This window comes from Pempheris klunzingeri, chromosome 18 (assembly GCF_042242105.1).
Source record: "Pempheris klunzingeri isolate RE-2024b chromosome 18, fPemKlu1.hap1, whole genome shotgun sequence".
Lineage (NCBI taxonomy): Eukaryota > Metazoa > Chordata > Actinopteri > Acropomatiformes > Pempheridae > Pempheris > Pempheris klunzingeri.
The window spans coordinates 22676626-22697841 of record NC_092029.1 but is presented as its reverse complement, the minus strand read 5'-3'; the positions used below and the strand labels follow the sequence as shown (position 1 = coordinate 22697841).

Below are 21216 nucleotides of genomic sequence, written 5' to 3'. Positions count from 1 at the left end.
ATGAGCTATGTTCTCTTGGAGTTAAATCAACCAGTCCTTGTAGGAAGGGCAGAGGCTCCTCTGGTGGGCCCTTCCTCACCCTGGGAGTCTCAGGGCAAATGCATCCGGACCCCTTTGGGCGATTGGAGGCTGAACCCAGAGACTGTTCAGAGACTCTGTGCAGAGACTGCTGCACTCCCTGTTAGAACCAGTCAGTCTACTGGGTCAGGACTCATACTTGGCCAAACTGCCTCCTGAATACTATCTTTCTGGTCCCAGTACACATTTTATAGACATATGCAAACACACACTGTTGCTGGTGGCTCCAAGCTGGTGAGGGGATATGGTCTTTTTGATTATGTGTTTTCACCTCTTTCACAGAGGCAGGATTTTCAGATGCAATTGGGTGGGCACATTTTGCATCCCTAACAAGATCGTCTTCCGCTGTCTCATTATTCAGTACCTGCAGTCAGATTGGAGCTCAGATCATTTATTCCACCTTAATTTCAAGAGCATCCTCTTGTAGAATGCTGTATGTCAACAGGTGGAAACTCTTTTGATGGTTGAGGTAAAACATGTGGACCCAGAGTGTCTCTCTGCATGCATTGTGTGCAAGTCTTTGGAAATGTTTCTGGATCAATGGATCTCTTTTCTCTACCTGGGAAAGCAACCCAAAGTGGGTGTTAAACTCAAGGCTACAATGAACATGTAACATACCTGTTCCTGTGGACAATTCATAGAACCACTGTTGCAACAGTATGCTATTACTGCTAATCAATGAAACTGGCCACACTAGGCAGTGCGTAGGTGGGGTGTATGGACCTTGGAGATCTACTCTACCTATGTAAGACTAGAACAGGGAATGACTAATGACTAAGGGGAGTGAACTGAGGTGTTAGTTGGCAATCAGACTGCAGGCTTTGATTCTCCGATGGGTTGTTTTCTGAAGGGGGCTCTGCAATTGAGACCTCTGCTGTCCTCTTTGCACCAATACAAATCCAATTCTGGTTCTGGGCTGGTGCAAGTTCAGAGTTGGTTCAATTTGTGAACCCTCTCAAAGCCAGTGTATTTTTCCACGGGCTTTGAGAGCCATGTCATTACGTCAATGTGAGACTGCTTTCCCAGGAATACTTGTGTCAATGTCAAGCACAACAACAATGGTGATTACTACCAACAAAACTACATAATCTCTTTACAAGTGTTGTTCTTGGCTTTGCGAGCCTACATTGACATCCAAACAAGAAAATTAAATTCCAGCTCTGAGAAGGCCCTAAAACTACATCGAGTGAAAAGGAGTATGCATGTGCTTGAGCCTTCATGGGACTTGACACCTGCTGACTGCTCGGCTGCTTTTCTTCTCACCAAATTATTCATAAAGCAAATCGGTGAGCTTCATGCCTTATTTGTTGCCAGGAGTGTCTGTGTTGGAATTCTCATGGATCTGGCATTACCTTTTAGCCTAACCCCTCATTTCTCCCTCAACTTTCTTTTTTTTTCAGCTTTCAGTTTTACATCGGCCTATAGTTTTAGCAGTTCTCACACCACAACCAGCCGTTCTCTGAAGTGTCTTCAACTGACTGACATTCGTAAGGTAAAAATATGGCCACTCCTCATCCTGTGGCTATACTGTCTGTATCTTCACTCTGCAACTGAGACATGGTGAGCACACATTCCTTGTGACGTTGTTGGTATGAGTCATCCAGTTATTACATACTGTCTCTGAGGAAGAAACAGATGAAACAAGTAACAAATATCAAATGTAACTATAGGTCTATGAATTCTGACAGTCGGGTTATTTGGAGGCTTGATCAGAAGATACTCTAAGAGGTGATGCTGGGTGTCAGGGTCCTTTATCAGATCACTTGTGTCACCTCATTCAGTGGTACTACATACAGTCTCTGGCTGTTATATAGAATTCATAGAACTGTAGCTACATTTGTAACTCTTGTTTCCTCTCCTCGTACCTGGAGGGCAGGGACCACTGTGGAAGGGGCCCATGGTGTTGAGGCATTGTACCACTGGAGTGGTGGAACAGCCGCCATTATTAGTCAAACATTCATCTACATCCTGACAGCTGTAGCCATTGCCTTGCCAACCTGAGACATATGAGAAGTAATTAGAACAAATCTTCACTTATTCAGGATATACAGTCAGCCACAGTCACATACAGATACATACACACAGTTGCAATTAACAAGTATTAGATTTTTTTCCAATTGTGTGCATGCGTAAACAGCCAACAAAGATAACGTAGCTAACTGATTTTTTTGCCATTTTTTTTCTTTGAAACTTGCTAGAGTAGCAACCCACGGTGCCATCAGGAAAAGGGCTGGAGCATGATCAATACAGTTTTAAAAAGGTGAAAAACGTATGGGCGGTACTCAGTCTGCAAGTCAACCTTTGCAGGCTGAGCATACTGGGATAGATTTGAGCAGAAATAGACCTGTGCGTGTGGGAGGACAGAATCGTACCGTAGCAGATTATTTGAGCATGCAATGGAAAACCCTTTTTATTGACTAAATGTTAGTTTTAGTTAATAACAGGGGCTCTCATGGAATGATTAAAGCTGTGTGTGCTCACTTTTGGAAGTTAGAAACCCCTGAGCCCCTCCACGCTACACACAGAAAATGTCTAAAGAAATACTTATAACTGAACAAAATAATAGGCAGTGAAGTAGGACAGATAATATAAAAAGAAGTATTGGATTATTGAATCAAGTCATGCCCAGGTAAGGCTCCAAGTAACTGTTCCTGCTCCAACCATATTTTCAAGATTTCAGAATACTATGCCAAGACTTCTTGTGAGCTTCTGGTTTCAAAGTCACAAAAATCAGGTAGCTAACCCCAGTGCATGCATATAAAATAGATCCCAGTATGAGTTGAGTGATTGAGTGTTACCAGCCGGACAGGCTCCACAGTAGAAGGAACCCTGGGTGTTGTAGCAGGGAACAGCAGGGTTGGTGGAGCATGGTTTGTTAGGTAGGTTACACTCATCCACATCAGACACACAGGCTGGGTTCCCAGCTGGAGCCTCCCAGCCACTGTCACAAATACACTGGAATTTCGGCTGTTTATTGGGAAAAAAAAAAAAAAATCTCAATGTGAAAACTCTGTCAACCAAAATCACATCTTCAATAACCATGATCATGGAAATGCATCAACAAACTGAAATAACACTCATCTGTAAATAAGAGCAGTTGTTTGCAGCTATATGCCATGGAGGTACAACATCATGCTCAATTGGAAAAAGGTCAGTCTTTTACTTGTATTTCCACTTCATATGTTTATGACTTTTTGCTGACTCCATTATCTCCCTCTTGGCATCACATATTAAGGAAATGTGTCAGAGAGTATTAGTGATTTCATTAATATCTGCAGGTGAAACTATGTGTCACATTGGCAGAATTCACTGTAATATCCTACAATGCAATTATAATTAGCCACTTACTGTGTAAATTGTTGAAATCAGATAGCTTGGAATAAAAACAAAATTAATAAAGCAGAACTTGTAGTTTTGCCATTTCATTTATTCTTTACTGCCTAAAACATGACCGAAACACTGCTCAGACATCGTGGTTCCAGGATTGTGGAGGTTTTATCAAACCTCTGCTGGTAATTTTCCACACAGGATCTGGGCTGACTTTTTTCATGCCAGCAGTTAGGTGATTAGTTACCTGTCCAGGTACAACGCGGTCTGTATCAATACATGTGCCATGTACACACAGGCCCTGTCCTCCATTCCTGCAGTCATCATAGCGCACAGTACAGAGAATCCTGGACCACTCAGGAGAACAGTTACAACTGTACACAAACAGAAATATCATTATGATACCACAATGGTAGCTATAAAATCCAGTACGTCATTAAACAAAGTCAAGTCTTTCTCTGACATTTCTGTCCCACCTCATTACAAGTAAGGTATGTGGAAATCAAGGAGCTCACATTATTAAAAATCACATTTAACAAAATTTAACAGACGCATCTGCCCCCATCCTTCAAAATATGCAACAGACATCACTGCCATCACCTTTCACAAGGGCTATTTCTGTTGTTAAAAGTGGTTCCAGTAACTTCAGAGTGAGTGCAGAGGCCCACTATCACTGCTGAATGTTTACTTTATGGTGGACTTGGTATGGGAACATACCATGCATGTAAAACAGGACAACAGGACATTTAAACACCATAAACCATTTGGAATAATGGACATTTTGGTGTGTAGAAAACCATACAGGACTGTACATACTGTGCACAAGACGAACACACAGTGATTCTCACAATGGTTCTCTTGTGGTTGTGGTAGAGGAGGTAGTTAAAAATCAAGCAATAACATTTAAATTTTGTGAAGCTTTAGATGTCCGCCTAATGTCTGCCACTAACTTGCTATCTTCCCCGGAGCCTTTCTGTGCTTTCTCATCTCTTAGGTTCCTGTGGATCCTGGTCCTGGTCCTGCTGATGTGGTTCTCTGCTTCATGAATCACTGCTGCAGATTGTCGGCCACTCGTCATGTTTTTCAATAATATCATACTGCTAATCTTTTAGTTACATTCCTATTGTTAGTGCCATAGTCACTGTTGGTACGTTGGTTGCTGTTTGTGTTGTCTCTCTCTCTCTCTCTCTCTCTGTCCAACCTCCACCCAACATGGACCCCTACAGAAGCCGCCCACATTGAGCCTGGGTCTGTTCCAGGTTTCTTCCCGTTAAAGGGGAGTTCTTCCTCCACTGTTTCCTAATATAATATCTGATGCTGCTCATGTGGGGATTCTTGAATCCTTCATGTTGAATTCCTGAATCGTTGGGTCTCTCTCTAATTAAAGAGTTTGGTCTAGACCTGCTCTTTATGTAAAGCGTCTTGAGATAACGCTGTTGTGAATTGGCGCTATATAGATTGACTGATTGATTGATTGACGTACGTGAATGAACCAGGGGTGTTGACACAGGTTGCTCCATTCTGACAACCCTGAAGTGTTCCAGCATACACTTGACATTCATTCACATCTGTTGCACAGTTACGACCCTGACACACACACACAGAAAGAGTGGAAGAAATGGGAGAACCACAGACACCTTGGTTAGTTAATGACGTTTGTCATATTCAACAGCATAACATAAAATATAATATAAACTGGAATGGCAAGGACTTTTAATTCTCAAAGAATTCTAAGAAAATTTAAAGTGTTGTATATTTGTGACTTTGGTTTTTTTATGTAAATATTTTTGGCTGGCTGTACATGTATATTATTTTCTATAATACATTATGATCATCTAAATGTGAAGAAATAGCATTAGAGGAGTAGTAGTAACTTTCTGGAACTGTTGGAAATATGTACCATAGTCTGCTGTGTGGACTATTTGTAGGTACTTATAGGGATTTTAAGCAACACCAGTATCACAAATACCAATCAAGATTGTACTCCTGTACTCTTGCAGTTGTGCACTTAAATTTCCATTTTTCCACCATAAAAAGCGGAGGTAGTCTCGATCACTCTCTTGGACTTTAAACTGATGAAACATTTTTTTTATATCACACATCAGAGCTATTGGATGCTGTCGGAAGCGTACAAGGACACCAGTTAGATTGTTTATCATGTCTGGTCCAAACAGAAGGTGCTCATTGAGACTGGTTCCTTGATGCTTAGCTGAACAGTGAAAAGCGACACGTAGTTTTTCTGGTTTCTTTGGATGATAAATGCCGTGATGTGGTATATACCATTTCTCACCAGGAACTCCTTCATCCTGAACTTCTTCTACGTCACCTCTTTCGATGATGTTACTCATGTATCTGACATAATCTTCCTTGTATCTTTCATCTCTGGAAAGTTTCTTTTTCAGGTGGTTTAGTCTGGCTTCTGCAAGGGCAGTGGCATCTCATAATGTCCCTGTTCATTTTTCTTTATGCCTGCTTTAAGTCTGTCGAGGAAGATGAGATCCTCTTGAGACACTGTTTTGTCGTTTCCACTTACTTCTTTGAAGTCACTTTCTGATGCCCTAATTTAATCCATGGGGGTTACTGGAGGGACCTCTTTTACAGCAACACGATGACAAAGGCTGTCCGTCATACTTGTTTCGAGGCAAGGTGCTGAACTGCCAACTATGCTCCACCCTAACTCTGTTTGAACAGCATAAGGCTCACCCTCTTTGCCTAGGATCACTTGCTTAGGTGCTAATGCTCTGGAACAGTTGTAACCAATCAAGAGACCTACTTCACAACTGAGGAGCGGTGGGACTTCATCTTCGATTGGTGACATGTGACTCCAGCGTTTGGCTGTTTCGCAGGTTGGTATATGTTCAATATTTGCAGGTATGCAGAGGGAGGAGAATGTGTGTTGCTGAGCTGTAACCCCTCACACGGAGACCCGATACCTTTTCACTATTTACAACTGCATTTTCTCCCATCATAGTAGTTAGCTTAAATTTCACTGGACAGCGGTCCACTAGCAGTTCACAACTCACTTCTTGATCAATGAACGTGGTGTCACTTTGAGTGTCTAATAATTTGTATGGGTTTGCAACAGATGACACCCACAAGAAGAATCATCGAAGTACTAGCTGAGTGTCCTTCTCTGGCAACGTTAAGTGACATAACAGCAGGAGCTTCCAATGTGTTGTTTTATGTTGCACTTTCCAGACTCACATGCCTTTCTCCTTTCACATATTTGATATAGTTCTCATCATGAAGACACATTGGGTGCCTTTTCATGCAAATGTCACAGGTGAGGCGGTGTCGACAATCCTTTACACTGTGACCTTGCTTTAAACAGCCATAACACAATTTATTGTCTTTAACATATGTCCTTCTACTTTCCAGCGACCTTTTCATGAGGCCTGGGCACTCGAAGCTGATGTGTGTTTTGGTACAACATGCACGGAGATCCCATATGTGCTCTGGTTGATGTGTGCTGGTCACTGTGTACAGCCTTTGTACTGAAGACACTTGCCTTATTCCTTTTAACATCCTTTAGGTTCTCTTTGTCGCTGTGCACCTCAGAAGAACGAAGAGCATGGATGGAGGTGATTGGGTTACATGCAACTTCTGTTTCCTGCAATAGAAATGCAGCAAAATCCTTAAAGCTAGGGAAATCTTTACCTTCCATCAGGGCCTTTGTCACCTGGCGGTTCCATCTGGCGGCAGCCCAGTCAGGCAACTTCTGTGTCAGTCTTTGATTTTCTTCACAATCGTTTAATATTTCCAGGCTCACATGAGGCATCGCTAGCAGGCAAGCATTTGTGAAGTCTGCAAAGTTTCTTAGTCCTTCAGCATCTCTAGACTGTATTTTTGGCCAGCTTGATAGCTTTCCTCTAAAGCAGGGGTGTCAAACTCAATCAAAGAAAGGGCCAAAATTTAAAACACAGTCTAAGTCGTGGGCCAAACGGGCTCAACATTTAGTGAAGAGTCTAAAAGTGACTCTTTTATTATAGTATATAATATAATATAATAATAATAATAATATATATATATATATTTTTTTTTTTATCCAGAAATATGAATTTAAACAGCCAAACTTCAATAACTTTTCCTCAATAAAATAAATAGAATTTTAAATATTTTTTTTCTGTTTTGTCTCATAGTGTCGTCTTATATTTATATTCTTTAATTATGGCCACATCAGCTCCACAAACAAGACACACAGGTTCACCTCCGACAGACAAACAGGTAAAACTCTGCCCCCACCTGCTTTGAAAGTCTCTGTTTTCGTCTTCACTTTTCGTTTAGCCATTTATTTTGGGGGGGCTAGCTTAATGGCGCGTTTCCACTAGTACCTAGAGCTGAGTAGGTACTAGTGGAAACGCGCCATAAGTATTAGAGGTGGGAGTGCCGTTTACCGACGGGCCATTCTTAATAGTCACATGAAATTATCTCGCAGGCCGTATATAATTGTATCTCTGGCCGGATGTGGCTAGCGGGCCTTGAGTTTGACATATGTGCTCTAAAGGCTCTTTGAATAACAAATGCCTGGCCATATCGTTGATTCAGTTTTTTCCAAGCGTCTTGGTAGGCGGCTTCATCATTTCTGAAAAAGGTGCCTTCAAGGCATTTACGAGCTGGGCCACTGACATACTTCTTTAGATAAAACAGTTTATCTGCAGCAGAGATGCCCTTTTAGTCTATCAATGACATGAAGGAAGCTTTCCATTCAATAAAGTGAACTGGCTCACCACTGAACACCATTGGTTCTGGCACAGCTTGTGCTAGTTGAGCGACACCAGGGGGTGCAGACAACATCGCTATGTTAGATGGATGTGGTGCAGGGGACTGATATGCAGAATTTAGGCTGACCTGCTCACTCTTTACTGATTGGATATTACACGATTGTATTTCTCTGTCATAGGCTTCCAATCTGGCTCCAGCTGCTTCCAAATCCTTTCCAGCCTGTAGATGCTCCAACTCAGATCTTTCAATTTCCAGTTCTTTCTTGTGTTGCTCTTCTAGAGCTTTAATCCTTTCCTCTTGTGCTATCTTGTATTCTGCTTCTTTTGCGGCCAACTCTGCTGCTGCCTTGACTCGTTTTGATGCCAAGGTATGAAGCTGAGGAATGGTGGGTGACACTTGACTGTGCAGCAGTAGAGCCATAAATGGAGTGTGGATAGTCGCCATCTAGCAGCTCACGTAGACGACATCGTTCATGTTCTGCATCAAAATCTCCATCAAAACCTGACAGTCTTTTGTATATGGTTTTGATAATGTCACTGGTTACTGCTTCACATGCATCTACCTTTCAGTCAGCTGTTGGAGCTGTGTGATCTCTTATTTCAGTGTAGAGTTTTGTTGAATTAGAATTTAATATGACCATAGAATGTTTCAGGCCTTCTCAAATAAAGTTACTCTCTCCTCATGAGAGTGAACAGAATATGTCAATCTGACCTCCACAGACGTGGCTTCTTCTGTATCGTTTTGTTAAGAAGATAGACAGAATGTACCAGACGGACCTTGATTGTAATAATTTTGTTGTGCTAATCATATTCTAAAGTTATGATTAGAGATACACGCCTACGCAAACAACATCCACAAGTGTTTGAATATTATATGATCACACCAGGGATGCACTATCTGTGACGCACACACTGAAATGGCCAGTTAGAGACAGTCACGTATAGTACTCGGTCCAGCCAACCCTTTAAAAAGCATATGCACGAAAGAGTCGGGGCTCACTGCCAGAGGTCCATGAGGCCTCTGTCACTCCGAGCCCAGCGCTGTATGTACTTTACCTGTGACTTCTGTGACTTGAATAAAACTGCTATTGGGAACTGCAGAACTCTCCGGCTGAAATCCTCGGACTGTCAATAAAAGAACCGGGAGAATCTAACAGTTTCATAATGTCATCCTTTGCTTTCTCCAAAATGTGTATTTCAGTTATATCTGACTTTTTTTCTCTGTTTTTCTCTTGTCTTACGCACTTGTCATTTCCACTGTTCATACAGACTCTGAAATCTTTTTTCCTTTTGACTAGCATGGCCTCCATAGAATGTGGGTGGTGGAGAGTGGCCTCGTATTTCTTTGCCAGTGTAGCAGTGTCTGTCGACCCCTGCTCAAAACTGATGTCTGAGCTCGGTGCTTCAATGTCAAATGCAGACCACTAATTTAATTCGTCCTCTGGAAAACGAGCATCCAAGTGATCACAGAGCTTACAAATAAAAAGTTGTCGCTGCCGCAACAGCCATCGTACTTCACTCAGAGGCCTGAATGACAGAGTATCCTCATCGAGAATCTTTGCTAGCTCCTCCATTTTGCCCCTCTTCACTGTGGACAGAGAGAAAGTGGAATATACAGTTCCACATCTTGCATCAAAGCTTTCCAGGCATCATCAATGCCCAAATCGTCTCTATGGGCCACGCAGTGTTGATCTGTTAGGTGTAGTATTTGCCGCTTTAATAAAGCTGCAACTCCGTTGCGCTTTCCTAGCATTACTGAGGCGCCATCGGAGGTCAGCATCACCATTCTCTGCAAGTTCAGTCCGTAAAACTGAGTGATTGCCTGGACAACATCGTGAGCAGTGCATGCTGTCAGCTGGATGATGCCGCCAAACACAGTTTTATAGTTGACGTCATTTTCCTCCCTGTATTTAATATATAGGACTAACATTTTGTGCACTGTTATGTCTGTGCTCTCATCTACTATCAGGGCATGCCAGGGTGCATTTTTAACATTGCACATTGTCTCATTCTGCGCTATCTCATTGATTGAATTCACAAACTCAAAGGCATAATTTTTGCCTCGCCAGCTTTCTGGTACACTCAAATACTTTGCCATGTGATCGTGGATTTGTTGAACCGACAGCATGATGCATTCATTTTGATGGCGAGTAGAATATTGTCGATGAGAACTTTAACTTGCTCGGGGTCGGATTTCTTTTTGTGTGACAGCTCGTTCCTCTTTTCTCAATCTTTTGTATATAATAATGTACCGATCCCCTTTCCCATCTTGCGTCTTTGTATAATTCCAACAGCATTCAAATGACTTTTCTGCTGAATGTGACCCTTAAGATAGTCCAATTTCCATTCAGTCCACACTTTTCCCTCCGAAAACTCGCTTGCTACTTTGGCTTCGCAGCATGTTTTGCAGAGCAGCCCTGTCTCATTCGGAAAAGAAAAAATCTCACCCAGTTTCACCTCGTTCTTCTGTTCGCACATACTCCGACAGCCATCCCATCTTAAAAGAACCGCATGTCTTTTGTACCTTGGCTTGGTGAGTGGATATGCCCGTGAGGGGGTTAGCAGCAATTCCCTCTCTAGCTGCTAGCTAACCTGCTAATTTGCTAACCAGCGGCACGTACGCATAAAGCGCTGTCAATGACACTGATTAGCTGCGTAAGCAAATACGTGTGAACCGCATCATATCATTGGCTGGACAGTGAGTCAGTGTTTTATCTGTAGTTACCGCTTGTTGTCACCTGTCACTCACTCAGTTGCATAGCAGAATGGCACAGAATAAATTGTTGTGTGTATATTTTATTTTATTTTATGCGCTGTACAGATGTGCTGTGGGACTACCACTGAGCCCCAGCCGCCCCGGGTGAATCTGACATGTAGTCTAAAAGCAGCTTTGAGTAGTTGCAGGACTAGTTAAGCGTATGTGTACTATGTAAGTACAGTCCAGTCGACTGGTCTGAAGTGAGTCGACCAAACAGGCCTCAGGCATACTTAACTCAATGTTTTCTATACAGTACAAGTCCCTTGCATTGCTAAGTAGGGTCTAATATGGAGATGTCGGAATTTATACTGAATCTATTACTACTGAATTTATACTGTATGAAATCCAACAAGTGCATATAAGTCCCTTGTACGGGTGCAATACAGAGATGCTGGGTCTATACAACATCCCAGTGTAGAACCAACATATATGCATAAGTCCTTTTTACTGTTAAGTTGTTGTTATACTGACAATTGCGGCTGGAGAGAAGCCTACAATACCAGAGGAGCTGAGGAGGAGATGTCAAGGCTGCAGAGCGGGTGTTAAAAAGAAGATGAAGAACAGGAGATTTAAACCTTGTATCTCATTGGTTATCACTGGAAATGTCAGGTCCTTGGAGAATAAAATGGTTGAATTGGAAGTGCTCGCCAGGATGCATGTGTTTAACGTAGCCTCACAAACAGATACTGGACTCAAACGTGATGAGACACCACCGCGTAAGATGAAAGGAGGGGGGCTTGCTGTGCTTGTGAACTCCAGGAGGTGCAACTCTGGGCATATTTCTGTCAAAGAGCATGTCAGCTGCCTGAACAACTACAACCTGCCTCATCTCTAAAATGAACAATCTTTGACTCTCTGAAAATCAGAGCTTAAGGAAGACATCTATTTTTTTTCCTTGAGGGTGTCATTGTTGCACAGACTGTAGAGGCAATCTGAGGAAAAATTGATTTTGGCCTGGTCTGAATAAAAGTAATTTGGCCATTTGAAGTCTACGTCTTGAATTTACTGGTGTTAAGCAGGCATTTGTGTTGGAAGACAGTGTATGAAAATGGGCTTAAGTGGGCATGAGACAAAAGGTGGAACTAATTATGGACAGAGACACAATCAGCAGTGGTGGGAAAATGGTTGGAAGGACTTGGACTTCCTTAATGTGTTCTGACTTATGTGATCTTATATATGCTTCCTCTTGATAATATTATCAGGAAGCACTCCATTCATTTCCACTGTTATGCAGATGATACACAATTATATTTATCAATAAAGCCAGATGAACCCAATCAGTTGGTCAAACTTCAAATCTGCCTTAAGGACATAAAGTCCTGGATGAGCAGCAACTTTCTGCTGCTAAATTCAGATAAAACTGAAGTTATTTTGCTTGGCCCCAGACACCTCAGAGACAGCTTTTCCACTACCATAACTGCTCTGGACGGCATTAATCTGGCCTCCAGCTCCACTGTGAGGAATCTGGGAGTCTTATTTGATCAGGATTTGTCCTTTAACTCCCACATTAAACAGATTTCTAGAACTGCCTTTTTCCATCTATGTAATATTGCCAAAATCAGGCTCATCATATCCACTGATGATGCAGAAAAATTGGTCCATGCATTTGTCACTTCTAGGTTGGACTATTGTAACTCATTATTATCAGGCTGTTAAGCGGAACGGACTGGCTGGACCCACAATGCAGACAGGACACAATGGTAGAAGACAATAGATTTTAATGAAAACACAAACAAATGGAGCCGGAACAGGGAGGGGACCAGGGGAAGCAGGCTGGTGTAGAGGGAACCAGGACTGGAGTGGAGATCCGGGAGAGCAGGCAGGCGTAGTGTGGAGGAGAGGGAGCTGGAGTGCAGACCTGGGGAAGCAGGCTGGAGGTGCAGGTAGCAGGGCTGAGACGAAGACCAGGGTAGACCGACTGGTGAGGAGGACAAAAAAAGGGGGCTTGTGGAGACAGGTTTGATTTGGGAGACGTGGAATGTGGGGTGAATGCGCAAAGAAGCTGGAAGCTTGAGGCAGACAGCAGAGGGATTGATGATCTTGTGGATAGGGAATGGGCCCAAAAACCGGGGGGAGAGTTTTCTGGATTCAGTTCTGAGGGGTATGTTGCGAGACGACAACCAGACTGACTGACCTCCAGTGTACTGTGGAGCTGGGGACCGGTGCTTATCAGCTGACCTCTTATTCTTTTCCGTGGTTGACTGCAGGGCTGCTTGTGTCCTCCTCCAAATGGCCTGGCAGCGCTGCAGATGGTGTTGGATGGAGGGCACCGCTAATTCTCTCTCCTGGGCTGGAAACAGGGGAGGCTGATAGCCCAGAGAAGCCTCAAAAGGGGACAGGCCTATAGCGGAGCTAACAAGGGAGTTATGAGAGTATTCAATCCAGGGCAGGTAGGTGCTCCAGGAGCTGGGGTTGGCAGCCACCACACAGCGCAAGGCTGATTCCAGGTCCTGGTTGGTTCTCTCCGTCTGGCCGTTTGTCTGTGGATGGAAACCAGAGGAGAGACTGACAGTGGCCCCCAACCCCTTACAAAATTCCTTCCAAACCTGGGAGATGAATTGGGGTCCCCGGTCAGAGACGATGTCCAGGGGGATACCATGCAGACGGACGACATGAGTGGAGAGGAGGTCAGCGGTCTCCCTGGCAGATGGGAGCTTGGGCAGAGCTACAAAGTGGGCAGCTTTGGAAAACCGGTCAACAATGGTGAGAATAGCTGTTTGGTTAGAAGAAGATGGCAAACCTGTGACAAAATCCAGTGCAATGTGAGACCAAGGCCGACCCGGGACAGGGAGGGGCGTGAGCTGACCAGCGGGTGGAGTGTGAGTGCTCTTTCCCCTAGCGCAGATAGTGCAGGCCAGCACAAAGTCTCTGGTGTCTTGGTCCATGGTGGGCCACCAGAAATGCTGCTTAGCCAAGGATAGTGTTCTCTTGATGCCCGGGTGGCAAGAAAATTTGGAGGCATGGACCCATTGCAGAACCTGTGACCGAACGGAATCCGGAACAAATAGGCAGCCTGGGGGTCCGCCACCTGGATCTTGCTGTTGGAGCTGCGCTTGCCTGACAGTGGTCTCAATGTCTCAGGTGAGGGCGACTATCACCTGAGAAGCTGGGAGGATGTTTTCCGTAGCTGAAGTGGCCTCCTCGGCGCAGAATTGGCGAGAGAGAGCATCTGGTTTTATGTTTTTGGAACCTGGTCTGTAAGAGAGGGTGAAATCAAAACGACTAAAAAACACAGCCCAACGGGCCTGACGGGAGTTAAGGCGTTTGGCACTCTGGATGTAGGCCAGGTTTTTGTGGTCTGTCCATACCACAAAGGGAAGTGAAGATCCCTCCAACCAATGTCTCCATTCCTCCAGGGCCAACTTAACCGCTAGCAACTCCCTGTTGCCTACATCATAATTCTGCTCTGCAGGAGAGAGTCGGCGAGAGAAGTAGGCGCAGGGGTGGAGACGGAGATCTGGGCCCTTCCGCTGGGAGAGGACTGCCCCAACTCCCACATCTGAAGCATCCACCTCCACGACGAACTGTTGCGCTGGATCTGGCTGGATAAGAATTGGGGCGGAAACAAACAGAGACTTGAGTCGAGAGAAGGCAGCTTCTGCTTCAGGGGTCCATAAGAACTGGCGAGAAGGGGAGGTGAGAGAGGTTAATGGAGCAACAACCAAACTGAAGTTCCGAATAAATCTCCGGTAGAAGTTTGCAAACCCCAAAAACCTTTGGAGCTGTTTGCGGTTAGCCGGAGTGGGCCAATCTGCTACGGCCCTGACCTTCTCTGGATCCGCCCTCACCTGTCCGCTCTCAACAATGAATCCCAGGAAGGTCACCTGGGGGGCATGGAACAGGCATTTCTCCGCCTTCACGTAGAGCTTGTTCTCCAGGAGTCTCTGGAGAACCATCCGGACGTGATTCTGGTGAGCCTGGGAGAAAAAAAAATCAGAATATCATCTAGATACACAAACACGAAACGGTTCAGGAAGTCTCTCAGAACATCATTAATCAGAGTTTGGAACACGGCAGGGGCATTCGTCAACCCGAAAGGCATGACCCGGTACTCAAAATGGCCCAAAGGCGTGTTGAATGCAGTCTTCCACTCATCCCCCTTGCGTAGCCGCACCAGGTGGTAGGCGTTACCCAGATCCAACTTCGTGAAGATTGTGGCGCCTTGTAGTGGGGTGAAAGCCGAATCGATGAGGGGGAGAGGGTACTTGTTCTTGATAGTGATATCGTTTAATCCACGGAAATCAATACAGGGGCGCAGAGACAAATCTTTCTTGCCCACAAAAAAGAACCCGGCTCCAACGGGGGACGTGGAAGGACGAATGAGGCCTGCTTCCAGGGACTCCTTTATGTATTTCTCCATCGCCTCCTGCTCAGGTTGGGACAGATTATACAGGCGACTGGAAGGTAGTGCTGCTCCAGGAACCAGATCTATTGCACAGTCATAAGGGCGGTGAGGAGGAAGGGAGAGGGCCTTACCCTTATTGAAAACCTCAGCGAGATCTATATATTCCTCTGGAACTCCAGATAGGTCAGGGAGGTCTGGGGAGGACGGAGACGAGGCAGGTGCTCCATCAGCTGGTGGAAGAGCAGACTGCAAGCAAAATTCATGACACTGTATACTCCAATTCTGGATCCTTCCCCGAGCCCAGTCTATGTGTGGATTATGGTGTACTAACCATGGGAAACCCAGAATGAGGGGAGTATTAGGTGAGGAGATTAGGAGGAGTTGAATACTTTCCCGGTGGTTCCCAGACAAAATCAAAGAAACTGGTAATGTGCGGTGCGTTACCCGACCCAGGCTCCTACCGTCAATCGCCAAAGCTTCCTGAGGACAATCCAACGCCTCGGTGGTTAGGCCGGCCTTCTCAACCAGCTGGGCATCAATAAAATTCTCCTCAGCCCCAGAGTCAATTAGTGCCGACAGGGAGAGACTGTGGTCTTGTGAGCAGATGGTGGCAGGAATTAAGAAGCGGGGAGGTCCAACCTTGTTGGATGAGGTATGGTCCACCAGCACTCCCACATTTACTGGTGGACCCGGTCTTTTGGCCGTACTGGGCAAGAGGAGCAAAAGTGACCAGGTCTCCCACAATAGAGGCACTCACCAGCGCTGATCCGTCTGTTACGTTCCTCTGGTGTCAGTTTTGCCCTGCCTAGCTGCATGGGCTCCTCGACTGCTAGTGGAGAGGGAGTTGTGGAACTGAGAGCAGGGGAAGGAACCGGCTGAGGGAACTGGGTGCCATCAGATCCAGAGGGGAAGCTCCGTCCATGGCGGCGAGATCTTAATCGTCCATCCAGACGGAACACCAACCCAATGAGATTATCCAGGGATTCTGGTTCGCCTTTCAGCAATTCACTCAGGCCATTGAGGAAAACACCCCGGAGAGCGTCCTCTGTCCAATCTACCTCCGAAGCTAAAGTCCGGAACTCCAAAGCATAGTCCGAGAATGGACGCCGTCCCTGGGAGAGTTTGACGAGTCTCATTGAGGAGTCTGCCTGGTAGTCCGGATGGTCGAACACGAATTTAAACTCTTCCAAAAAGGCTCTGAGGGAGAGACCCTCTAGAGACTGTCGAGCGAATCTTGCCTCCGCCCAGACCAATGCCTTTCCTCTTAATAGTCCCAGAATGAAATGTATCTTAGCCATCTCTGAGGCAAAGGATGTCGGTCTGAGTTTGAAAGCCATTTCACACTGGAAGAGGAACCCTCGGCAGAGGTGGCTTTGTCCCGAGAAGGGCTCGGGTGGAGAGGCATGAATATCCGGAGGGGGTGAAGTGGTCTCCGGTCCGGGAGAAACTGCGGGAGCTGGTGGAGCAGCGGGAGTCTGAAGAGAGAGCAGGGTTGAGAGCTGCGAAGCTAGTGTGGCCATCTGTTGGGAAAGGGCCTGGTTAGCTTCAAAAAGGGTCCGGATATTACTCTCATGGCTGCCCAGGAGAGAACCCTGCTGTGTCATGGCCTGATGGACGGAGGCGAGACTTGGGACCTGGTCTGCGGGGTCCATGCTGGCCAGATTGTTCTGTTAAGCGGAACGGACTGGCTGGACCCACAATGCAGACAGGACACAATGGTAGAAGACAATAGATTTTAATGAAAACACAAACAAATGGAGCCGGAACAGGGAGGGGACCAGGGGAAGCAGGCTGGTGTAGAGGGAACCAGGACTGGAGTGGAGATCCGGGGGAGCAGGCAGGCGTAGTGTGGAGGAGAGGGAGCTGGAGTGCAGACCTGGGGAAGCAGGCTGGAGGTGCAGGTAGCAGGGCTGAGACGAAGACCAGGGTAGACCGACTGGTGAGGAGGACAAAAACCGAGACAGAGACGAGGAACGAATACTAGCGATAGCAAATCTAGACACGAAGAACCTGAAGTGACCGTACGGACACTGGACAATCTGGCACCAGACAAAGGGAGATGCAGACTACTTAAACACAAGGTAATGGGGAACAGGTGGAAACAATCAGGGCGGGGCAGACAATCACAAAGGTGGGAAACACACAAGGGCAGGAAGTCAACAGCCTGAAATGAGAGGAGAGTACTGGGTTTCAACATAACAGGAAGTGGGAGACAAGACTAGACACAAGTGAACAGACACACATGAGACATGACACAGGCTGCCCCAATAAGTCGTTAAAGACTCTCCAGCTGGTCCAGAACGCTGCTGCTCGTGTTCTGACGAGAACTAAAAGAAGAGACCACATTTCTCCTGTACTGGCTTCTCTTCATTGGATTCCAGTAAAATCTAGAATAGAGTTTAAAATCCTTCTCCTCACCTACAAGGCTCTTAAGGGTCAGGCCCCATCATATCTTAAAGAGCTTATAGTACTGTACTACCCCACTAGAGCACTGTGCTCCCAGAATGCAGGCCTACTGGTGGTTCCCAAAGTCTCCAAAAGTAGTGCAGGAGGCAGAGCCTTCAGCTATCAGGCTCCTCTCCTGTGGAACCTCCTTCCAGTTTGGGTTCGGGGGGCAGACACCCTCTCTACATTTAAGAGTAGACTAAAAACCTTCCTTTTTGACAAAGCATATATTTAAGGGCTGGCTCAGGCCTTAGACCAGCCCCTAGTTATGCTGCTATAGGCTTAGACTGCCGGGGGACTCCTATGGTGCACTGAGCTCCTCTATTCTCTATCCTCCTCTTCCTCTCCATCGTTATGTCTCATGTCAGTCAAATGTCTGCCTCTAACTTGCTATCTTACCCGGAGCGTTTCTGTGCTTTCTCATCTCTCAGGTTCCTGTGGATCCTGTGGATCCTGGTCCTGGCTCTGCTGATGTGGTTCTCTGGTTCCTGTGGGTCCTGGTCCCGGTCCCGCTGATGTGGTTCTCTGGTTCCTGTGGATCCTGGTCCTGGTTCTGCTGATGTGGTTCCCTGGTTCCTATGGATCCTGGTCCTGGTCCTGCTGATGTGGTTCTCCATCAGCCAATGGATGTGCGTCTGTCCAAGGCTACAGCCTGTCCGTCCTTGGGAGCTGGATCTCTCCTTCACTGTGGTGCTCCCGGAGGTTTCTCTTTTTGAGTTTTTCCTTCCCGAAGAAGGAGGGTCATAAAGGGCAGGTGATGCCTCGGACTGATCCACCGGACTGATCCATTGGCCTCATCGACTGCTGGACTCTTTATTAGATTATTAGATATTACAAATAAATTGAATTGAATTGAATTGACTACAACCCAATAGATACATGACTTACCACCAGCAGTTATTTATGAAAACACTCTTGTTTGTGGAACTTCATATGCAATTAGACACTTGAAGGTGAGCTGTAGCCCTGTACTGGCAAGCATGCTGTATAACCAAAGCTGTATGTACCACTGCATCGCTAATGCTAGCCATCATTGGCTCAAAGACCTAAAGTACCAGTCATAAATTTGGACACATATTCTCATTGGATGGTTCTTAAATTTTCTATGTTGTAGATAAATATTGAAGACATCCAAACTATGAAGGACCACACATGGAATTGTGTAGTAAACAAAAAAGGTGTTAAATGAACCAGAATATGTTTTAAATATTTTAGATTTTTCAAAGTAGCCACCTTTTGCTTTGATGACAGCTTTGTACACTCTTGGTGTTCTCTCATATCTGCTTCATGAGGTCATCACCTGTAATTGTTTTCCACTAATTAAAGATTAAATTTTCGATTCATTTGAGGAATTTCTTGCCTTCTTAATGTGTTTGAGACCATCAATTTAGCTGTGCAGAGGAAGGGTTGGTACATTTCTGTACAGTGGATAGCTCTATTCGATTGTTGTTCTAATCCATATTATGGCAAGAACCACTCAACTAAGTAAAGAGAAACTACAGTGCATCGTTACTTTAAGACATGAAGTCGGGAATATTTCAAGACCTTTGAATGTATCGTCTAGTCCAGTCACGAGCCATCAAACACCTTGATGAAACTGGCTGTCACGAGGACCATGAAGACCTGTGGGTCTTCACTTTACTGCCTTCATGGCAGCATGAAGGGCAGTATCTGCACACCCTGCTGTCACTTTGAAGCTTCAGTCCATGAAGACAAACCTGTTGAGTTCACCTCTAATTATTTAGTAATAGGTCTGCCCTGCAGAGAAGAAAGGACACACTGAAAATGACAAAAGCAAATGAAGAGCTGGTAGGTTTGATTGCACACACCTGCACAACACGCAGTTGTCCATCTTACAGTGGTCACGGTAAGGTGACCAGTGCCTCTATAAGACCTGATCTTACTGATGTTATATGATTTGAGGGGATATGGCCGAGTGGCAGCTGAGACATGCTTAGTGACAGTTAGATAGTCTTTCTTGCAGACTGTTATACTGAATATTAATGTGGTGCTGAACAGAGGGACTGGATGGGATGATGGCAAGTTCAGTCTTAGACTGAGGTGATGGTGGCATTGCAGCATCTATTTTGAGATATCAGTCAGGCAGGCCAATGAAGGGGACCAAGAACTAATCAGTCAGTCAATCCTTATTTATATTGCGCCAATTCATAACAAGTGTTATCTCAAAATGCTTTCCATGAAGAGCAGGTGCAGGCCCTCACACCTTCGTACACGCTGGGGTGTGAGGCGGCTGCGTTCTGTTGCCTGACAACAAGCCTTCCATGCGGCTCAGAATTTTCATGCATTTTGGACAGTGCATGAAGGAGTTACATGTCACTTCCTGTGTCCCCTACGTGGCATTAGAGAACAGCTACTAATCACGTCCTTGTTGACTACACCATGAAAATTTCACGTGATCAAATGATGATTGCCACAGAAGGTTTACTTCCTGTTGCCACTAGGTGCCACAGTGACAGTGGTTGGTAATTGGCGTGTAGATGTCTTCAGGCTGGTACTCTTAATAAATATGAGAGGTTTGAAACAGAATGGATACTGTTCACTGAAGTTATAATAACTGATTGTTTTATGGTGAGACATTATAAGTAAGTGGCTTGTTCAAGTTTATATTGAGATTGATACTAACTTTTCATTGCGAAGGTGTTGGCCAAGTTTGAAGTGGCAGTATTTCTGTTGGTTGTGGGTGATTGTTAGTTTGAGTAATCCAACTTTGTGTTTTTGTAGCTTGAACACAGGGTTACAGTTTCAGACACATATCAGTCAGTCATGGAGATGTGTAGCTCTCTATTTGGTGTCCTAACACACACTAACACAAAATGTGTTATTATTACGTTATTATTATTATTGTTACATATTTTATATATAATATGGTGTTAAGACTGTGTGATCATTGTGTCACATGTCCCAGAAAGTTCCTGTAGTTTTCTTTTGTTTTTTTTGCCAGCTCCTCACTGTAAGTTTTAAATGTGGTGTGGTTTGCATTAGTGTTTACTTGATTCATAGGAAGTGGGACAAAACATATAAACAATAAAAAGTTAAGCTGAGAAAATAAACATAATGACCTAACATGCTAAGATACTAAGCTATAACAACCTTCCAACATTTGTTGTCAAAATGTGCGTTCAGCAATATTTTCACACAGTGCCTGAGGTGCTTTTTTTTACATGCTTGAATTTGTTACTGGGACATGTACAAAGTGAACTGGTTTACAGTAACCTAGCAGAGTGAGAGCGACAGTGATGGAGAAGGGAGCCTGTCGTTATGCAGCAGCGTAGAGCTGGCTGAGCAGTATTGTAAGAACCCGCATTCTTTAATGATTATTCATAGATCAAGTTCAAATTAAGAATGAAGCTGTACAGTAGAGCCTTGTTTATTCAATATGTTCACACTAGATTTGAGACCATTACCGCAGGTAAAGTGTGTGCCCCACTTCCACAATTGAATTGTTCGCACCAGCAGTAATTGAGTTTCTTCTTGCGCCCCGCAGGATCCCAGTGAGTGTGTTTTGTAATGCAGACTTGTCG

The 21216-nt window shown here is 44.9% G+C and overlaps 1 protein-coding gene across 1 annotated transcript in view; it reads right to left on the bottom strand.

Annotated features, from left to right (window-relative positions):
- Positions 1-16881, bottom strand: part of LOC139218355 (cubilin-like) — a 120644-nt gene extending 103763 nt beyond the window's left edge. Inside the window, 11 exon segments of the mRNA XM_070849916.1 lie at positions 1944-2075; positions 2877-3045; positions 3653-3779; positions 4889-4992; positions 9641-9714; positions 13019-13597; positions 13691-13862; positions 14277-14426; positions 14652-14801; positions 14897-15459; positions 15987-16881. Of these exon segments, the coding sequence (XP_070706017.1) occupies positions 1944-2075; positions 2877-3045; positions 3653-3779; positions 4889-4992; positions 9641-9714; positions 13019-13597; positions 13691-13862; positions 14277-14426; positions 14652-14801; positions 14897-15459; positions 15987-16881 (3115 nt within the window).
- Between the last annotated feature and the right edge of the window lie 4335 nt (positions 16882-21216).